This window comes from Mobula birostris, chromosome 4, assembly GCF_030028105.1.
Source record: "Mobula birostris isolate sMobBir1 chromosome 4, sMobBir1.hap1, whole genome shotgun sequence".
Classification (NCBI taxonomy): Eukaryota; Metazoa; Chordata; class Chondrichthyes; order Myliobatiformes; family Myliobatidae; genus Mobula; species Mobula birostris.
The window spans coordinates 132,586,636-132,609,538 of record NC_092373.1 but is presented as its reverse complement, the minus strand read 5'-3'; the positions used below and the strand labels follow the sequence as shown (position 1 = coordinate 132,609,538).

The 22,903-nt window shown below is 41.8% G+C and overlaps 1 protein-coding gene across 5 annotated transcripts in view; it reads right to left on the bottom strand.

Moving 5' to 3' along the window:
• dclk2a (doublecortin-like kinase 2a) overlaps positions 1-22,903 on the bottom strand; it is a 367,725-nt gene that overhangs the window by 35,548 nt on the left and 309,274 nt on the right. For all 5 annotated transcript variants that reach the window (XR_011885758.1, XM_072256046.1, XM_072256047.1 and 2 more), the window contains 2 exons: positions 3,994-4,127; positions 808-885 (listed from right to left, as the gene is read on the bottom strand). Coding sequence is in view for 4 of the 5 variants with exons in the window: in XM_072256046.1 (XP_072112147.1) it covers positions 808-885; positions 3,994-4,127 (212 nt within the window). In the remaining variant the exon portion in view is untranslated. The remainder of the gene's footprint in view (positions 1-807; positions 886-3,993; positions 4,128-22,903) is intronic.

The following is a 22,903-nucleotide window of genomic DNA, read 5'->3' as shown; positions in this document are numbered from 1 at the left end:
AGCGTGATTGCAGCTTTTATCTCTCATTTTGTTTATCATGACTTACTATGCATTGAATTAAGTATTCTAGTCGAGGCTTCTTGGTTCAAATGGCTGCCTTGAAAGTGGATTTCATTGTATTTTGCAGTGCTGAGCATTTCCCCTTGTATGGCCATAGTGCCTAATGAGATCACCTCAGATAGTGAAATTGGTCAAATTAATATTGAAAGCAGCAACATATTGGTTTTTACCTAAAATCAGATGGTAAAACAGGAATTTCAAAGCAAACAGCTTAGTGCAGCTGTAAACACTTCGCAGCACAGCTATGAAAGAAATGTGTCAGCCCTTAAAGCCCAAACACCATGGTCGTCAGACAGCAATAACAGACACAACAGCTGCTGTAGAAAAGGGAGTGAGGCTGCAGCACAGAGGAATGTTTCCCTTTATCTTCAATTTGTCTTTAGCCTATCCTCTCCACCCCTCCCCTCTGTCTCCTCTCCCTCTATGTTTTTCCTCCCTACCCTTCCCCTCTTTTCTCTCTCTATCATTCTCTCTGCCTCCCCAGTTTAATTGCTCTAACTTTTGCACGGGTACTTAGTGATCCTCAGCTGGGATTTGATGGCAATAGAGCAATATGATTCCGCTACCTCCTCTTGCTTCTTAGTCTGCACCTTCTGCCTTTATTGATGGAACCTGTTAGAAATTGGGACCTCCACATCATCAGAAGCTACGCTTCACCTGCAGTTAATAATTTGCATGCCACCAACTGCAGCGACTAGGATTCGAAAGAAATTCTGTCTTTACTGTGAGAGGTTTGAATCAGATTACCTGCGGAATGGGGGGAAGCCACACAGGAGGATGTATGTTATGACACCTGCTGCCCATATGTCAACCTTCAAGCCATACCTGCAAGGATATTGAGAACAAAAAACACTTCAGTAACAGGAAATTTCTTTCTTTCATTATCTATATTTGAACAATATAATAGCGTGTAATGGTAGCCAGTGGTCTAGTAAGAAGGAAAGATCATCAGAGACAGTCTTTTTCACATTGACAGGAATAGATCCAGGGAGTATTTATCATTGTAGAGATGTCATTTTCAAAAAGAATTACTGTAATTAAATGAAATTGAAATAGATTTTTGCTTTGCCGTGTCAAAGGATTCAGAACTATTTGAGGTGGAAACCAGCAAACATCTCTGGTAAATATAACATTTCCACAGGACTTAACAACCCTAGTCCTCAAAACAGTATATCATTACATAAAATGTTTAATTAGTGAATGTAAATATACACAATAGAAATATTATTTACTAAGTACAGAAAATATAGAAAGAAATACACAAGAAAGAAGCAGTCAAAACACAGATAGAAATCTGACCATTTAATGGATCATCCATTCATGGAAAGGGCTAGACAGATCACAGTTTGAAATATAAGCTTCATGGATCATTGCTACAATGTATTCAGATTTAAACTTTTAGTGAGAAACATCAGAATTGATGGGTTGAATATCAGCCCTCCATAATTTCATTTATTGAACATACGGACATCCAGAGGGTGTCGTGTGCACAATGCTTATTTCTCCTTACGTAGTTTACCACCTGATTCCTTAGCATTTATTAGTCACACTGTAAGCAATAACATAACGAGATAAGCTTCTATTAGATTAAGGCTTTTCTAACAAGCCTCTTTTAGATTCACTTACCTACGTAAAGCAAATCTAAAGGAAAAAGACAGTTATATCACCCTTTAAAGATTTCAGGATGTCCGGTGTTTTGTAGTCAAATGCTTCTTGAGATATAATTGGCACAGTAATGTACGAAATGTGGGTAGTGGGCAGTGGCTCCATATGTCACTACTACAAGGTGTGACGACCCTGCCTTACACAAGTCCTGGGCTCAGCTGGCTCCGGCTGACAGTACCCGGTACGGGATCCTATCCAGGGTTATAGATCCCACTGCCTTGTGGGTATCTTCGAGAGAAGAGAAGGCTGAGGAGTAAACCCTACACAAATCCGGAGTGGAGCCCCTAAGGCGGTTGGATGACGTATCACGTCACCTCCCGGCAGCTCCTGCAGCCAAGCTGATGCCAAATGTACTGCTTTGCATTCCTTTGGACCGCATCCGCGAGGCCAAGAGGGGGATCTTGACATCTGGGCAGCCCAAGATCTCCATATTCATCGCCCAGGTCTGCACCCCAGACTGGCGCATCCATTGTCTACTTAGACAGATGGAGCCGTCAATGTACAAAATGTATGGCGATGGGTGAGTCATCAGATAACTTGTTTCAATGAAGTTGGTCAAGAGCTAAATATTGTTTAGGACAGGGGGCTGCTGTCACTGTTAAGATTGTACTGGAGACCTGAGACAGTGAGGTCCTCCCTTGGTCAGGCACTGCAGTACCAACCCAGATTTTGTGCTTGAGTTTAAATAACGGGAGTTGAGTCACAAATTATGACTCAGGGACCAGAGTGACTGGCACCCATAAAGAATTGTGAGCTGATATCTGTAATAAAAATCATCTTGGCCTTACATATCATCCAAAATGTTTGCTTATCGTCCAAATCGCTCTACAGAGGACGCAATATCCACCACACTGCACACAGTTCTCTCTCACCTGGACAACAAAGACACTTATGCCAGAATCCTGTACATTGATTTCAGTTCAGCGTTCAATACCATCATCCCGCAGAGACTAGTGGAGAAGCTGTCGCTGCTTGGCCCTTACACTACCATGTGTCGCTGGATTCTGGATTTCTTGACAGAGAGACCACAGTCAGTCTGTGTTGGCAGGAACATCTCTGACTCCATCACACTGAGCACTGGATCCCCACAAGGCTGTGTGCTTAGCCCATTGCTGTTTACACTGCTAACACATGACTGTGCAGCCAGATTCAAGGAGAACCTGATCATTAAATTTGCTGTTGATACCACAGTGGTGGGGCTCATCAGCAAAAATGATGAAACAATGTACAGGGAGGAGGTCAAACACCTAGAGAGCTGGTGCAGTGATAACAACTTGATGCTTAATGTTACCAAAACCAAGGGGATGATCGTTGATTTCAGATGGTCCCTGAGAACACACCCCTCAGCATCAGTGGCTCCACAGTGGAGAGAGTGGAAAACATCAAGTTCCTTGGGGTGCAGATCTCAGACAATCTCACCTGGTCCAGGAACACCACTGGGATTGTGAAAAGGGCCCAGCAGAGATTGCACTTTCTGAGGAAGCTTAAACAAGCATCACTCCCCACTAACATCTTAACTACATTCTACAGAGGCGCGGTTGAGAGTGTGCTGACCTTTTGCATCACAACCTGGTACTCCAGCTGCAGTGCTGTTCGACAAAAAAACCTTGCAGAGGGTGGTTAGGGGAGCAGAGAAGGTTATTGGGGTCTCCCTACCTTCTGTCCAAGACCTCTTTCAGAGTTGATGCCTCCGGAAGACACGGTACATCATTAAAGACCCCTTACACCCTCTCCATGAACTGTTTGTTCTTCTGCCATCAGGCAAACGTTACAGGAGCATCAAAACTAAAACCACAAGGCTATTAAACAGCTTCCTCCCACAGGCAGTCAGACTGCTAAATAGCTACTCTACCTGACTCTGCTTTGGACACTTTTAACTTGCACTGGACACTTATAACTCGATTTTAACTGACATGTGGCTGTTGTGTTTTACTATTTATTGTTATGTTTATTATTTAGTGTTGCGTTTGTTATGTTATGATTGCACTGCTCCTGAGAAACGCTGTCTCATTCTGCCCTGCAGGGCTGATGTACGGTTAGAATGACAATAAATTGTTTTGAATCTTTGAATGAAGTTCTAAGTGGCTGTAACATGCTGAAATATTAATGCCACGTGCATTTTGGGAATCAGCACAAATGAGCTAATCAGTCAAGAACCTTTTGCCTGAATACTCAATGAATCACTGAAAGCTGTAGGCCAATTTGCAGCTACCTACCTTTAGCAGCAAAACAAGACATCCCAACTTTAACTTTCTGATCACTACTTACCCACTCTCTGCAATGATCTCTGGAGCAACGTATGTTGGTGTACCACAAACTGTGTACAGGGGTCCATCTACCACAGTTGCCAGACCAAAGTCACCCAATTTCAAGGACTTGGTTCCGTCTGCATATTCACACACCTGTACAGAGCAAAAAGTAATGACTAGTAAGGTATCTGATTAGGTGAATTGGAAATTACTTGATTGGATACAAAAATTGATTCAAGATATAAGGTACAGATTGATGATCCAAAGAATAAAATGCCTTTCAGGAACAATGAATCTGTCCTCTTGCTGGATTTCTAGAATACACTCCAATTCATTTGTGACTTATATCATGCCAGAGTGAATTACCAAACTGATTATCCAGAAATAAAAGATACTTTCAGTGGCAGAAAATATACATAGCCAATTATCACAATAGCAGATACAATCTCAATGGCTCTCCATGCAGCCTTGGATCATCTGGACAATGCAAATACCTATGTCAAGATGCTGCTTATTGACTATAGCTGAGCATTCAATATTATCATTCCTATAATCCTGATAGAAAAATTACAGACCCTAGAGCTCTGTACCTCCCTCTGCAAATGGATCCTCAACCTCCTAATTGGAAGACCACAATCTGTGTGGATTGGAAATAATATTTCCACCTCGTTGACAATCAACACTGGCACACCACAGGGATGTGTACCTTACTCTCTATACCCATGTCTGTGTGGCTAGGCATAACCCAAATGCCATCTATAAATTTGCTGATGATAAATTCTGCCATTGCTGGCAGAATTTCAGACGGTGACAAAAGAGTGTACAGGAGCGAGATATACCAGTTAGTTGAGTGGTGTCACCGCAACAACCTTGTACTCAACGTCAGCAAGACCAAAGAGCTGATTGTGGACTTCAGAAAGGTTAAGACAAGGGAACTCACACCAATCCTCATAGAGGGATCAGAAGTGGAGAAAAGTGATCAATTTTAAGTTCCTGGGTGTCAATATCTCTGAGGGCCTAATTTGCACGCAATGTATTAATGCAACTATAAAGAAGGTAAGACTGTGGTTATATTTCATTAGGAGTTTGAGGAAACTTGGTTTGTCAACTAAAACACTCAAAAACTTCTACAGATGTACCATGGAGAGCATTCTGACTGGCTGCATCGCTGTCTGATATGGCTTGGGGGGGGGGGGGGGGGTCATTGCTGCACAGGATTGAAAGAAGTTGCAGAAACTTGTAAAATTAGTCAGCTCTATCATGGGCCTCCATAGTATACAAGACATCTTCAGGAAGCGGTGCCTTAGTAAGGCGGTGTCCATCACTGCGGATCCCCACCACCCAGGCCCAGGCGTACCCTCTTCACACTGTTACCACTGGGAAGGAGACACAGAAGACACTCAGTGATTCAGAAACAGCCTCTTCCCCTCTGCCATCTGATTTCTAAATGCACATTGAACCCTTGAGCACTGCTTCACTACTTTTTTGTTGCAATTTTCACTGCACTGTTTATTTTAACTTAAGTACTTAATAAACATACAGTATATACTTGATGTAACTCATGTTTTTTTATTCTCTATATTTATTTATCATGCATTTCATTGTACTGCTGCCATAAAGTTAACAAATTTCACGATATATGCAGACGATATTAAACCTGATTCTGATGTTACTGAAATATTCAGAATGGTGCAGGCCTTCCATTTATTCACTGTAAAATTTAACCCAGTGTCTGAAGTCCCCACCACAAAACTGTTTTCCCCACTACTGCTTCAAGGTTGCTCCCTAGCCACTGTCTGTAACTGCGACAAACTGCGTCCTTGCTGACCCTGAGCTAACACCCATACAACAAAGATGCAAAGGTGTATGACGCTTTCAGTGTGCCTGCAGGTGGAGCCACAACACACTTAGTCCAGAAAGGGCGGCTCAGTATGGTCCGGGATAGACCTCCTCTTCATATGGTCAGATCAATCAAAGTCATACCCCTATTCTTCTTTGACCACTGCTCCTTTTGAGCCTCTTATCACATACAGGAGGACCAGAAGGCAGGCAGGGGGATGTGGAATTTGGATATTAGACAACTGACTCCAGAGGACACTGAGGAGCTAAAGAGGGATTACATCGGTAGCAGAATCACAAAGCCCTTTTTTGACTGGCCAATTTATGGGTGGGAAGCAACCAAAGGGAACATCATGAAGTTCTTTATTCTCAAAGATACTTAGAAAGCAAGACAGAGGCAGAGGGAATTTGGACTGTGTAACAACTTCTCCTTCTGCCTCTGAATCCTGCAAGATCATCTTCTGATCCAGGGTCCAGCTTGTGGAGAAGGATGAGCCCAATGTGCTCAGGTTTCTTCTACCAAAAGATTCACAGTGGAGCAGAAATGTCCGAACTATCTGTCAGAACGTCTTATCGTCAGATCTCACCAATTAGCACCAAGGCCTCACTTGGCTAGCTGTGGGAGTGGCCCTCATAGTCAGATCCTTCCAGTACAGACGACATATCATCCCCAACATATGCTGCAGTGGAGAAGAGATGGTCACCCACAAATTTGCAGACTTGCTAAGAGAGCGTGGAGAAGGATGCAAGGGTCCATGTCTTGGTCCATCCAGGCTGCATAAGAGAGGACTTTCTAACCTTAGGACTGTTCCCAGGGACATACACTGAGGCACACATCAAGTACTGCTGGAAGTTCATCAACTCAGTGAAAGATGCCCATTGCTTGGCCCAGAACTTGTTGTTCTTCCAGCACAATGAGCTGTCTCTAAGGGAATACTGCGGATTGGCACAGTCCAAGCTGCAGGAGTATGTGCCGAGGGATGCACTCAAACTCAGTTCTACCAATGCTAAGTTTCTGTGGGCATGGACCACAGTCTAGGCTCCTTCCACTAGTGCACGTGGAGGGGCAAAGTTGGGTTGGGAAGCCCCTCAAACAATGAAAAGGGGACAACACAAGTATGAGGGGTGATTGATATATTCGGGGCCTAAGGTAGAAGGAGTCAATTTTAGAAAACCTAGCACATTTATTTTTCAACATGGTCCCCTCCTACATTTACACACTTGTTAACTTTATGGCAGCAGTGCAATGAAATGCATGATAAATAAATATAGAGAATAAAAAACATGAATTACATTAAGTATATACTGTATGTTTATTAAGTACTTAAGTTAAGATAAACAGTGTAGAAAAAAATTGCAATAAAAAGTAGTGAAGTAGTGCTGAAGGGTTCAATGACACAGCGGTCATGGAGTATATGGATCTTGGACCTCCAGAAAGTGTCCACAGATGGGTGATTGATAAGTTTGTGGCCTAAGATAGAAGGAGTTGAGTTATACAGCTCTCGTTACATGCACATGCAGGTCCACTGAGTGATTATGCAGAAAGTTTTAAGTTAATAACTCATCTCCTTCTACCATAGGCCACGAACTTATCAATCACCCTTGATGAGTTATTAACTTCAAACTTTCTGCATAATCACTCAAAGAGTTGACCTGCATGCACTTGTAACGAGAGCTGTATAACTCACCTCCTTCTACCTTAGTCCACAAACTTATCAATCACCCCTGCTGTGGACATTTTCTGGAGGTCCAAGATCCGTATGCTCCACGACCACTGGACTAAGTGTGTAAATGTAGGAGGGGACAATGTTGAAAAATAAATGTGCTAGGTTTTCTAAAATTGACCCCTTCTACCTTAGGCCACGAAGTTATCAATCACTCCTCGTAGCATGGTGCTATGTTTGTCTGCTTTTCTTTCAAAAAATTTTGCCCTACTAAATGTAATCACCGTGAATATAAATGTATTTTGGCACTGTTGCTTCCTTTGTATATATATTTTTTGTATGATTAAAGTTTATTTTTGAAATAAGAAACTTCATACTGGTTGCAGACTGTAATGAAGTAAATGAGCAGGTTGTACATTGTCTACACTGGAAACCATGGGGAAAAGGTTAACTGTGCATCACAACATCATGTTCATTTTTTGGATTGGTACAATTTAGCTCCTTTGCTATCATCTTTCATATTTACAGCATTTCCAGCAATTTTCCTTACATTCATATATCCTGAACTAAAATTTATCCTGAACACACTGCAAATTCAGTTGATTAGTTGGGGGAGATGTTTACAGTGTACATCATGCTTACTGTTTTCTTCAGGGACTAGTTTTGCTATTAATTAACACTTGGCTTGTTTTTTTTCAGGTGTGTTTTAAGCATGACCAATTCTGCAGCAGGGGATCGTACAGTGGATTTTAGTTTATTGCACTCTCATGATGAACAGTTATTTTAATTTTTGGAGGAAGTTACCTATTTTTGTCACATCATTGAATGTATACTTATTGCTTTATCAATTAAATAATGAAGAAACTTCAAAATGATTAAAATGAACACTTTTGAAGAAATAAATCCAACTGTACTTTGCAGCAGGACGACATATATTCCTACTTGGAATGCTTCACAACACCCTGTGAGTTTCTAATTTTTACACTTGAGCTCCACACTCCTATTTTCAGTGATGAGTTTTGGCAGGAATAAGTCTGTTTCATGCTGAGTGTGATATTTTGCAGAGGAATCTTATTCACAGGTGTTAACTCCTTACCCAACAACACTGGGAGCAGAACTGCAGCAGAAGAATGGCAGCATTTCAAAAAGCAGCTCACCCCCACCTCCTCTTCAGTAATAACAAGTAAGCAATGAAGGTGGCCTTACCCAGAATACTCCCCCCAAAAATGTAAAAGAGGTCTCCAACATTAACCCTCAATGTAATGTCTGTCAGCATTTCCTCTTATTATCTGTGCAAGCACAGTAGTTTTACAATTTGCATTTGGTGAATCTATGCATACGAGTTTCACATCCGGTGATAACCATAGATTTCAAGTCAAACTTCACAGGATCTTTAAGTTCCGTGAGTGTTGAGGAGAATGCAACAAGCAGTAATCCCTTAATGTGCAGTATGGTGGAGCAATTCCCAAATAACTTTTCAAAATCTGACACTTTATCTGTATTCTCAAATAGTTAGTACTATGAATGAACAAGCAGCACTTCAGTTTCATTTAAGCAATATGCACCAGTTATTCTTAATAATGAGCAAAAAAACCCTGGCAGATAAACAATTCAGTGTTTATTTCAGCAGCTTTTCCCCAATGTACAGAACTGTGCAAATGCCTTAGGCACATATACATAGCTATGGTATCTCTTTTGCACAGTACTGTATTTGTCAATGTGGAGTGGAAAGCCAGTTTGTAAATCTGGCGGGAGCAAAGGATGTTAGCAATGGCAAGGGGTGTGGGACAGATGGCAGAGAAGGAGCGCCTGAGGTGGGGAGTGGTGTGGGTGCAGACACACCCATCCCTAGGACACCAGGAGAGGCCATTTGATTCCAAACAATTGGTTTATTGATTATCACGAAATGTTTCTCTAAGGCTTCCGGCTCTCTCCCCTCTCCCTTCCCCTTTTCCCAAACATGATTCTCCTCTCCCTACCCACATCTCACTCTCAGTCCACAGTAGAGACCCATATCAGAATCAGGTTTATCATCACTCACAAATGTCCTGAAGTTCATTTTTTTAAAATTTCAGATTTTTGGATCATCCAGCTCTCTTCCAGGGAAGGTGGGACCTCTACAGAAGAGATGGTTTGCACCAAAACTGGAGAGGAACTAATATCCCATTGGGAAGGTTTGCTAGTACTGCATGGGGGTTGGGGGGGGGGGGGTGAGGTTAAACTAGAGTTGCAATGGGATGGGAGCCAGAGTGTCAGAACTGACAATAGAGTGGTTGTGGAGACAGATGTTGTTAGGACCTCAGACAAAGTCAGGAATCAAAACATTGAGCAAGATGGGACGAATGTTCTGAGTTGTTCATATTACAATGCATGAAGTATTGTAGGAAAGGTAGATGAGCTGAGGGCATGGATTAACACATGGAATTATGACATTGTAGCCATTAGTGAGACTTGGATGCAGGAGGGGCAGGACTGGCAGCTCAATATTCCCGGGTTCTGTTGTTTAAGATGTGATAGAGTGGGAGGGATTAAAGGGGAAAGGGTGGCATTACATGTCAGGGAAAATGTCATGGCACTGTTCGTCAGGACAGACTGGAGAGCTTGTCCAGTGAGGCTTTATGGGAAAAACTGTGGAATAAGAAAGGTGTTCTGCTGAAGGGTCTCAGCCTGAAATGTTGACTGTAAGGTAAGGAATGCCTACCATTCCATGTCCAGACAGCACTTCAGTAAATCTGATCACTTGGCTGTCCGCTGTCCTTCTACCTGTAATACAGGAAGAGATAAGGACAACAAAGAGGTGGTCATTGGAGGCAGAGGAACGGCTACGGGAGTGCTTTGAGTCAGTGTACTGGTCAGTGATTAAAGACTCATCTAGGGACCTGAATGAATACACCATGGTTATAATAGACTTTATTAAAACAGCTGTAGGTGAGTGTGGCCTCACAATATTACTCAGAGTATTTCCCAGTCAGAAGCCCTGGATGAACCAAGAGATCTGAAATCTACTGAGAGCCAAGTCACAGGCATTCAAGTCTGGTGACCAAGAAAGTTACAAGAGGTCCAGGTATGATCTCCAGAAAGCCATCTCATGGACAAAGTGGCAATTCTGGACCAAACTTGAAACAACTTGACAGCTGTGACAGGGCTTGAATACTATAATTTCTTATAAAGTTAGATTAGAAGACATAGGAAAACCTATTGATTCTCACAATTACTTGGACTATACCTCTTCCCACCCTGTTACTTGTAAAAATGCCACCACCTTCTCTCAATTCGTCCATCTATGCTGCAACTTCTCTCAGGATGAGGCTTTTCATTCCAGAACTAAGGAGATGTCCTCCTTCTTCAAAGAAAGAGGCTTCCCTTACTCCACCATCAACGCTGCCCTCACCTCCATCTATTCCATTTCGAGCAGGTCTGCCCTCATCCCATCCTCCCGATACCCCATCAGGGGTAGGGTTCTCCTTGTCCTCACCTACCATCCCACCAGCCTCCACATTCAGCGCATTATTCTCTGTAACTTATGCCATCTCCAACGGGATCCCACCACCAAGCACATCTTTCCCTCCCCCCGCCCCCGACTTCCTGCTTTTTGCAGGGATCGCTCCCTATGTGACTCCCTTGTCCATTTGTCCCTCCCCACTGATCTCCCTCCTGGCACTTATCCTTGCAAGCAGAACAAGTGTCGCCTCACCTGGAAGGATTGTTTGGGACCATGAATGGTAGTGAGGGAGAAGGTGTAGGGGCAAGTGTGGCACTTGTTCTGCTTATATCCTGTATCAGCTTTCAACCTGATGGCATGAACATCGATTTCTCAAACTTCTAGTAATGCCTCCCCCTTCACTATTCCCCTTCCCATTTCCCTCTCTCACCTTACCTCCTTACCTGCCCATCACCTCCTCCTGGTGCTGCTCCTTCCCTTTCTTCCATGGCCACCTGTCTTCTCCTCACAGATTTCCCCCTCTCCAGCCCTTTATTTCTTTCACCAATCAAATTCCCAGCTCTTTACTCTACCCATCCCCCTCTCCTACTACCTGACATTTCTTCCTCACCTCCCCCCTCCTTTTCACTCTGACTTCTCACCTTTATTCTCCAGTGCTGATGAAGGGTCTCAGCCTGAGATGTCAACTGTTCACTCTTTTCCATAGATGCTGCCTGGCCTGCTGAGTTCCTCCAGCATTTTCTCTTGTTTAACACAGTAGACTGCAAGGCTTCGCTTCCAGATGAGCTCAATGCCTTCTATGCTCGCTTTGACCATCAAAACATGGATGAACCATCTCAAAATTCCACATCCCCCGACGATCCTATGGTTTCAGTCTCTGAAGCCAATGTGCAGCAGCCTTCAAGAGGGTGAACCCACAAGAAGCATCCAGCTCAGATGGGATACCTGGGTGAACCCACAAAAAGCATGTGGCCCAGATGGGATACCTGGCCAAGTACTAAAGACCTGTGCTGATCAACTAGCTAGTTCGCTAAGATCTTTAACCTCTTGCTTCGGCAGCCTGAATTACTCAGCTGCTTCAAGCAGGCCTAAAAAGAATGTGCTGGCCTGCCTCAATGGCTATCATCCAGTAGCACTTACATTAACAGCAATGGAGTGCTTTGAGATGTTGCTAATGAAGCATATCAACTTCTCCCTGACAAGCAACTTGGATCTGCTCCAATTTGCCTACCAGAGCAACAAGTCCACAGCAGATGCCACCTCACTGGCACTTCACTCAACCCTGGAACATCTGGCCAACAAAGATGCATACATAGGATGTTCTTTAGCGGCTACAGCTCAGCTTTCAATACCATCATCCCTTCAAAACTAATCATTAAGCCTTGGCACCTTGGCCTCAATGCCTCCTTTTGCAATTGAATCCTGGATTTCCTCACTTGTAGACCCCAGATAGTCTGGATTGTCAACAACATCTCCTCCACAGTCTCCATCAGCGTAGGTACACCACAAGGCTGTATGTTTAGCCCCCAACTTTATTCGCTTTACACTTCTGACTGTGTGGCCAAGCACAGCTCCAATGCCATATTCAAGTTTGCTGACGGCATCATGGCTGTAGGCCAAATCAAAGGTGGTGATGAATCAGCATACAGGAGGGAGATTGAGTGGTGTCATAACAACAATCACTCACTCACTGTCAGCAAGACCAAGGAGCTGGTTATAGACTTCAGGAGGAAGAAACCAAAGGTCCATGAGCCTGTCCTCATCAGAGGATCAGTGGAGAGGGTTAGCAACTTTAAATTCCTATGTATTATTATTTCGCTGGATCTGTCCTGGGCCCAACACAAAGAAAACATGACAGCGCCTCTACTTCCTTAGGAGTCTGCGGAAATTAGGCATGACATCTAAAACTCTGACAATCTTCTATAGATGTGTAGTTTATTGGCTGGCTGCATCACAGCCTGATATGGAAACACCAATGTCCTTGAATGGAAAATCTTACAAAAATAGTGGATACGGCCCAGTCCATCACGGGTAAAACCCTCCCAACCACTGAGCACATCTACTGCACGTGAAACGCTGTTGGAGGACAGCATCATCCATCAACCACCCCACCACCCAAGACATGCTCCCTTCTCACTGCTGTCATCAGGAAGAAGGTACAAGAGCCTCAGGACTCATACTGCCAGGTTCAGGGAAAGCTGCTACCCTTTAATCATCAGGTTCTCGAACCAAATTTATGATTCTATAGATTTATTGAGTATGCCCACAAAAAATGAATCTCAGGGTTGTATATAGTGAGATATATATACTTTGATAGTAACATTAGCTTTGAACTTTGATTGTTTAAACCCTTTGGTAGCCTTTTCTTGCACCTTTTTACAACAGAGCAACAGAACTGTACTCACTCCAATGTCCTGCAAGGGCTCCATGCTCTTTCCTATAATCTGTGTTCAATTCTATGCATTATACATTATAAAAATCTATTGCATAATCTGCAGCTGTTGCACAACATACAAATAGTTTTAAAGAATTGATGATCTACATAACTGTCAGAAAATTTAGGTCTTTTCACCATTTCTGAAATTAGACCTTTTGGCCTCTGCCACTAGGAGATCATGACTTCTTGTTGCATCATGGCCTGGCATGGAATCACCAATGCCCAAGAATGGAAAAGCCTACAAAAAAGTAGTGGTCATAACCCAGTCCATCTCAGAGAAAACCCTCCCCACCATTGAGCACATCTACAAGGAGCACTGTCACAGGAAAGCAACATTCATCATCAAGGACTTCCACCATCCAGGCATGTGCTCTTCTCAGGAAGACTGCTGCCTTTGGGAAGGTACAGGAGCCTTAAGTTCCATACTTCCAGGTTCAGGAACAGTTATTACCCTTCAGCTATCAGGCTTTTGAACCACGATAGATAGCTTCACTCAACACAGAAATGATTCCACAACCTATGGACTCACTTTCAAGGACTCTACTTAACAACCCATATTCTCAGAATCATTTATTTACTATTTATTATTATAATTAGTTTAATGTTTGTACTTGTAGTTTGTCTTTTGCACATGGGGTGTTTATCAGTCTACGTTTGTGTATAGTTTTCCTTTGATTTTATTGTATATTTTTGTTCACAAGAAAGTGAATCTCAAGGTAAAATATGGTAACATATACATACTTTAATTAACTTTAATACAAATTTACTTTGAACTTTACTTCTTATTATTGAATTAAAAGTTGGCACAATCCAGGAAATACAGTGGATTCTGGTTCGTTGGGGCAGACACTTATTTGGGACAACTCTTAAAGAACAAAACCTAACTGAGAAAATAGCTGGATTTTCGAAACTATGAAGAATTTGAAGGTATCAACAATCATCTTGAATGTTACAATGAAAATGAAGATTTGGAGGATGCAATCACTGAAAGCATTGTATGAAGACAGTCCATTATCTGCACCAGGTGTCTGCACTAATTTCATTCATTTACAGTCAATCAAAAGAGCAGCGTGGTGTTGGTTGTCTATTGTATCCGACGATGGCAGTGAAACCTGTGCGGGAGAGTTTTTAAAGAGGAAAAGCCATTGCACTGTGACAGTTCCACTCCCTTGACTGTGGAAGTCTAGGTCCACTGACACAAGCAGTTATCACAAACTGGGGTCTTCCATGGCTGCGATGGATAATGATAACTTCGTCTGTGCCCTCCACTCTCCAAGAAATGTTGGAGAACCACTTTCCTGACCGTTGGATCTCACTGTTGATCTCATCCGCCCAGTCAACCAGAGCTGACTTCATACGCTAGGAGGACAGGCATGTCCCTATTTCAGCAGGGTATGAGGCCCGACAGCTACCATCACCTTCACATGTAAACATGTACCTGGAGCAATAGGTGAGAGCTGAGTGTTGGGTGGGGCCCAAAAGTGAGTGAGCTGCCCCAGGAACGACAGGGCAAGCCAGAGGTGTTACCCCTCGCTGGACACCCCATACACGACACCGTACACTGAATGAATTCCTTTGTTGATAAATATTAGGAAATAATATACATTTTTATTGCACTGTGGTAGCATTGGTGTGTTCTAAATTGTTCTCTATGCAATTTAAATACATAATTTGTTACTCAGTTAAATGGTAGCTTGTCTCTTTTATACCTTTTTAACTTTTTCTATGAAGCTTTGGCTAATTTATCAAAATGTACTGGTCTTGAAGTGTCCAAATTAACCAGAATCCACTGTATTAATAATAAAATTGCAGGAGTATAACAGCTATCTCATTCACTGGTCACCTGCTTTTCAGAAGGAAAAGACTGGCAAGAGACGTTGAAAGATAAACCAAAAGATCTGTTTTTATTTTGAAACAGAAACACATTAATTAATAAAACAGCAACTTCCATTTTGTGATCTTATGAAAAATAATATTATAAAAAATATTTAAGTCAGCAAAACTTTCACAACTGAGATAAACAAAATTTGGATTGGAGCCATATAAGGAATTAAAGGGGTTTTATAATAGATGACTCAATATTGTAGGGATCACTTTAAAGATGGAAACAGAGGAAAAGTGGCAACATTGCAGTGAGGTTGACAGTGGGAATTCAATTGCTTCGCTCCGATTTCCCTTTCTTCTCCAAACTCCCCCTTAAACCTCTACACTACTTTATCACTTCCTTTCCAGTTTCAACATATGAAGCTAGTGAAAAGCGGCCAAATTTATGCTGGAGCCTAGAGACAATGGTTTTAATCAACCCAATATTTAGTTATAGAAAATTTTTGTTCATCCAAATGGTCTATGTTGGACATAAGGCTAAGTGGATGGGTCAAGAGAAAGTATGATGAAGTAGAACTGGAAGTCATTGCAATATATTCTAGAAACCTTCATTGTGTTTTGGATTCATGTTGCCAAAATGTGACATACAGATGATAAATTGATATATCTTTTGGTTACCCTGGAGATAATGACATGGGCATGAGAAGGGAGGTATTGCAGATGATTTTTTTGGGGGTTACTGGATAGTTATGTAACAAACCAGGTGAATTCAGTGCCACTCAACGGCATGAAGAAGAAAATAGTGTCAATAATTATGTCAAAAGGACGTCAAGGGTTTTATAATTTTTGTCATAACCAAATTACTAACATTGATCAGAGCTAGTTTGATTGTGTGCTGAATGAGGGTGAGCATGGTGAAATTCAAATCAGGCGGTTTGGGAAGGTGGTATATAAATTTGGGAGGCTGTGACATTAAAGAGTTCTGGAGAGTGAGCCTTCACTAGTAATGTTCCCCAACTCTTTCCGCGCTACATCGATGACTACATTGGTGCTGTTTCCTGCACCGATGCGGAGCTTGTCAATTTTATTAATTTTGCCTCCATCTTTCACCTTGCCCTCAAATTCACTTGGTCCATCTCTGATACCTTTTTCTCTTTTCTTGAACCCTCTGTCTCCTTCTCTGGAGATATACTGTCTACTGATATCTTTTATAAACCTATTGACTCTCACAGCTATCTTGCCTATACCACCCCACCCTGTCACTTGCTGCAAGGTTTCTCAGAATGAGATTTTCCATTTCAAAACATCTGAGATGTCATCCTTCTTCAAAGAATGGGGTTTCCCTCCTCTACCATTGCTGCTGCCCTCACCAGTATCTCCTCCTTCTCCCAGGTATCCATCCTCACTCACCCCATCCTCCTGCTGCGATAACAGAGACATAGATCCCCTTTTTCTTATCTACTACTCCATGAGCCTCCACATTCAGCACATCATTCTCTGTAACGTCTGCCATCTTGAATGGGATCCTACCAGTAAGCACATTTTTCTCTCTCTCTCACTATCTGCTTTCTGTAGGGATCGGTCTCTCCGTGACTCCCTTGTCCAATCATCCCACTCCACTGATCTCCCTCCTGGCAATTATCCTGGAATATGGGGCAAGTGCTGCACTTGCCTCTTCACCTCCTCCTTCACCACAAAAAGTTCCTCAAGGTGAGCTGACACTTCATCTGCGAGTCTGTCAGGGCCACCTACTGCATCTGGTGCTTGCTTTATAGACTCCTCTACATCGGTGTGATCTGAGCAGTAGGAAGGATGTCCTGGTTGTCACCCATTCTACTTCGTATTCCTATTGTGACATGTCAACCCATGACCTCTGCTACTGGCACAATGAGGCTACTCTCAGGTTGGAGGAGCAATACCTCATATTTCCTCCAGGTAGCCTTCAACCTGACAGCATGAACATCGATTTCTCTAGCTTCTGCTAACTTCTCCCTATTCTCCTTCTCTCTTTTTCCATTCCCCATTCTTACTCACCTCTCCTCATCTGCCTATCACCTCCCTTTGGGTCCCCTCTTCCTTGCTTTTCTTCCATGACCCACTCTCCTCTCCTCTCAGATTCCTTCTTCTTCACCTCTTCACCTTTTCCACCTATCATTTCCCAGCTGCTCACTTCATCCTCCCTCCCCCCACCCATCCAACTGAAATGTCGGCTGTTTAAATCCTCTCCATTGATGCTGTGTGACTTGCTGAGTTCCTCCAGCTCTTTGTGTGTGTTACTTTGGAGAATGAGGGAAGGTTGAATATGGTGTGGTAATTTGCAAGGACAATACAATCAATAATGTTTCTTTAATATAATAATAAGTTTTTCAATATTTGCTCCCAATATGGGGTTAATTGATTTATTAAATTAGTATTGCTTACTGGCTCTGATTTGGAGATATATCTTTCAACCTTGACATAGCCAGTATTAAAATGTGAGCAGATTGTATCACTCAAAGATAAGGATAGCCAGAAGCTCAATCGTTCCTTTCTAAAAAGCTTAATCTCTCCTATCTGAGTTTTCTATGTGCAAGATTGGCTCACTAAAATCCTTTCAAAACTATCAATTTGAATGTGTAAGCTGTTTATGCTGTGTAATGTCTATGACAATTATATTACCCGTAAAATTTTGTTCTTCTGTGTACTCAATTAATTAAAGCATTCCTATTTATACATACATACCTCTTTAGCATATTCTGTTGACTTTACCCCTTCAATGTCTCCAAGTAATAATTATACTCAAGAAACACAATTTTGGGATTCCAGACAATTCACCTGAAATTATATTTTAGGTTTATTCTATATAATTTTCAAGCCACAGATAAAAATCTCAAAATGTGTTGATGTCCAAAGTTCTCGTTTGTTGTATCTTGTCACCATTCAATTTTTGTCTTGCCACTGGTCTCATCTTTATAATCAGCTACACTGAAATTTATTTTCCATTTCTTGACTATTTTTCTAATCTATCCAACAGCTAATCTGCACTCTATTCCACACCTTCCCCCACTCCCAAAAATGATAACTTGGACATGGATAATTTCTCACAGACTCTAGACTTACCCATCTGCAACATTGATAGACATCTTGAATGCTGAAGGTCACAGCAATGATCCTTGAGATTGTGATACGGAATTTGTTGCATAACCACCTTTGACATATCAGTTTTCAATGTTCTACAATAATAGTTCTCAAATCTGCACTAACATCTTTCAGAACATTATGTGCACTGCTCTTCTAACAGATCCAAATCTGCATAGAGAATGTTCCTGAGCTCTTTTATTCACAAACTCTAACAGAAAGAACTTGAACAGGTTTGACATGCAAGATCCTTTATCAAGGCCTTACGTTAACTTGACCTGATGATATTCCACTTCTCTCGGTGTTACAGGAAAAGGCATTGTTTTGTTGCTGAAATACTGAAAGAAGAAGCTGATATAAAGCTACATTCCACAGGTGGAACAGCAATGCATTTTCAGTACCTTCTTTTCTGAGGCAGAGCCCCATAAGTTGAGTGAAAAACACTACAATGGTGTGAACAGTTATTCCATGACTTTCTCATAAGGATTGAAGCTACAGCAAGAGGCAAATTGCAGTCTGTTGGAGTCATGATTTGGAAGCAATTCCCTCAATTCCTATATTTATCCTAAAGCAGAATAATAACAACCTAAAAACGTATCTCTCAGTTCCATACAGAGAATGGCATATATTGCTTTAACTGGGATAAGCAGCTTATAGTTGATCAAGAACTGATAAATGAATGCTGAGTTCTGATGTCACTGGGAGCAACAATGGAGGTAGCTGCTATCTCCATTATAAAGGAAGGACTGAATTGGCCACATCAGCAGGACTCTCACAGGACACAAGTTGGACACTGCCAAAAAATCAGAATCAAAATCAGGCATCTTAAAGCATAGCTCCTGCTAAAGGAAAGGTGATTATTTTCTAGAGTGATTTTACATTTCTGCAGCTGCCTTGTAAATAATTATAGTACTGTGACTAAGCGAAAATCAATGGCTCCCATTATCAGTGCAGACATTAGTTTATTCTGCAGCTGGAACTGTTTGGGATTCTGGTACTGGTGCTGATACTTTGGAAACCTCTAATTTCATCTATTTTCACTGAAAACAAACCAGCCTACTCCCAACCCAACTACCTGTCTTTCTGTATTGAGAAGAAGGTTCAATGCAGCACAAATTCAGTGCAGAACAAACTTCAAGTCATACAATGATAGTTGTCCTAAAATTGACTGCTACTTGTGATTCAAGGGCTGGTAATAGCCAGCACAGCATTACATCAAGGCTGTGAAATGGTAATTGGTTCCAAAAGCAGACATAGCTTTACTTGAATTGTGCCTATTAGGAAGAGCACACTTCACTTAAAACTAACATTGCTTCATTACATGAAAACCAAGCATGCCTCTGGAAATATGAGCAGTGCCTTTGACAATATTAATTGTGAACTACATTTTTAAACAGAAGGAGAATGATAAATAGAATATACTTCAGAACATGATATGAAATGAAAAATATCAGTGCCATTCAACTAAAAGATGCTGCCAAAATCCATCGCCGCACTGAAATTAGAAAGGCATTTACAGCATCTTTCATGGCTTCATGTCGTCCCAAAGATCTTTTTTACAGCAAAGTAAACACTCAAAGGCCACCTTAGGTAGACTTGTACACCTGCGCGTTAATGCAAATATCTAATCAGCCAATCATGTGGCATGCAACTCAATACATAAAAGCATGCAGACATGGTCAAGAGATACATCTGTTCAGACCAAACATCAGAATGAGGAAGAAATGTGATCTAACAGACTCTGACTGTGGAATAATTGTTAGTGCCAGACGGGGTGGTTTGAGTATCTCAGAAACTGATGATCTCCTGGGATTTTCATGCACATAGGTCTCTAGAACTTACAGAGAATGGTGCAAAAATTACAAAAGAAAAATTCAGTAAGCAGCAGTTCTGTGGGCGAGATGAGAGAGGTCAGAAGAGAATGGCCAGATGGGCTCAAGCCGACAGGAAGGCAACAGTAACTTAAATGACCATATGCGTTACAACAGTGGTATGCAGAAGAGCAACTCTAAATGTACAAAGTGTTGAACCTTGATGCGGATTGGCTACAGCAGCTGAAGGCCATGAACATACACTCACGGGCCACTTTACTAGGTACAAGAGGTACCTAATAAAGTGGTCACTAGGTGTAGTTCCTGCCGTAATGTAGGAAGTATATCTGCCAAATTGTGCTCAACAAGCTCCTACAAACTGAATTGAATTGACTTTATTTCTTACATCCTTCACATACGAGGAGTAAAAATCTTTATGTTACATCTATGTCTAAATGTGCAATCATAGTAATTTTTAATAAATAGAACAGTCAATGTAATGTAGAATACACTCAAATCAGTCTGATGGCCTGGTGGAAGAAGCTGTCCCGGAGCCTGTTGGTTTTGGTTTTTATGGTGCGGTACTGCTTCCCGGATGGTAGCAGCTGAAATAGATTCTGGTTGGGGTGACTCTGGTCCCCCATGATCTTACAGGCCCTTTTTACACACCTATTTTTGTAAATGTCCTGAATCATGGGAAGTTCACAACTACAGATGCGCCGGCTGTCCACACCACTCTTTGCAGAATCGTGCGATTAAGGGAGGTACAGTGCCCATACCAGGCAGTGATGTAGCCAGTCAGGATGCTCTCAATTGTGCCCCTGTAGAAAGTTTTTAGGATTTGGGGGCCCGTAACAAACTTCCTCAACCATCTGAGGTGAAAGAGGTGCTGTTGTGCCTTTTTCACCACACAGCTGGTGTGTACAGACCACATGAGGTCCTCGGCGATGTGGATACCGAGGAACTTGAAGCTGTTTACCCTCTCAACCCCAGATCCATTGATGTTGATAGGGGTTAGCCAGTCTCCACTCCTCCTGTAATCCACAACCAGCTCCTTTGTTTTTGTGACATTGAGGGAGAGGTTGTCTTCTTGACACCACGGTGTCAGAGAGATGACTTCTTCCCTGTAGGCCACCTCGTTATTGTTTGAGATTAGGCCAATCAATGTAATGTTGTTGGCAAATTTAATTAGCAGATTAGAGCTGTGGGTGGCGACACAGTCATGGGTATACAGGGAGTAAAGGAGGTGACTTAGTACAGAGATCTGGGAGGCTCCTGTATTGAGAGTCAGAGGATTGGAGGTGAGGGAGACCACTCTTACAACCTGCTGGCGATCTGACAGGAAGTCCAGGATCCAACTGCACAAGGCAGGGCCAAGGTCGAGGTCTCTGAGCTTCTTGTCGAGCCCGATGAAATTATAGTGTTGAATGCTGAACTGTAGTCCAAGAACAGCATTCTCACATAAGCATCCTTCTTCTCCAGATGTGTAAGATGGTATGTAGAGCAGTAGTTATTGTGTTGTCTGTTGATCGATTGTGTCAGTAGGCAAACTGTAGGGGGTCCAGTTTGGGTGGTAACAAGCTGCAAGTGTAATCCTTGGCCACTTTCTCAAAGTATTTGCTTATTATTGAGGTGAGTGCGACAGGATAAATTGTGCTCTCCTAGCTCCTACAAATTGCAATTTGTTAGTGACAAGTTAATCCATTTTGGTTTCATTGAGAGACTAGAAATAATGTTTTAGAAACGGCTTCTTCCCCTCCGCCATCAGATTTCTGAATGGACCATGGGGTGGGGGGGGGACGTCGACTCAGACCATGAGAGGCCTGCGTCGGGCATTTTCACGCCTTACAAGGCGCAGATTGGAAGAATGGACCATGAACCTATGAAAACTACTCACTTTTTAACCCTCTTTTGGACTACTTAATTTATTTCTCTGTGTCTCATTGTAACTTAGTACTTTTTGATGTATTACATCGTAAACTGCTGCAAAACAACAAATTTCACAACATACACTATGTCAATGATAATAAACGTCATTCTGATACAGAAGAAATCTGTTCAGAGATTCAAAGAAACGGTGAACAGGTGAATTGTAACTCTCTACAAAAAGTGTAAATAATTGAGGAAGGTATACAAATCTTTGGGCTAAATTGCAAATGTCAGAAAATTGCATCGTTCTGGTCACAGCAAATAGATAAAATGACTTGCAGCACAAAAGGAAATTGGCAGGGAAAGTGTTGCACAAAAACTGAACTAAATCTCCAAAAAAGTAGTTTAGGGTAGGACAAGTTCTGAAATCATTCAAGAGGGGAAATAGATGCCTTTATTATTCTTATATGCTGGAAGATGACAAATGATTAATACAGTATAAAAAAAAGAGGAAAGAATTAAGTTGATAGTTATTAACTAGTTACCATTAAAGGGAAAAGGTTTGAATAGGTTATAATAGATATCATGATTGAATATTTAAAGAAACCATGTTTAATAGAGCCTATTTGATAAAGTGGCAAAGTTTTAGCAATAAATACATATTTTAAAAGACCTGCTTTATTGCACTGCGAGGAAATGTAAACTAATGGACAAGGATAATCCAGGGAAATTAGGTACTTGGTTTTACAGAGACATTTGATCAAGTTCTTTAAGGAAGTATAATGTTGGTACATGACTTACAATAGTTAGAATGGGGGTTGAGTATTTAGCTGACTAGAACACTTACTGCCTGAAGAGAAATGACTACTGAAGTTCTAAGTGCTTCAATGTGCATCCATTACTGCTTGTAATAATTGTCAGTAATA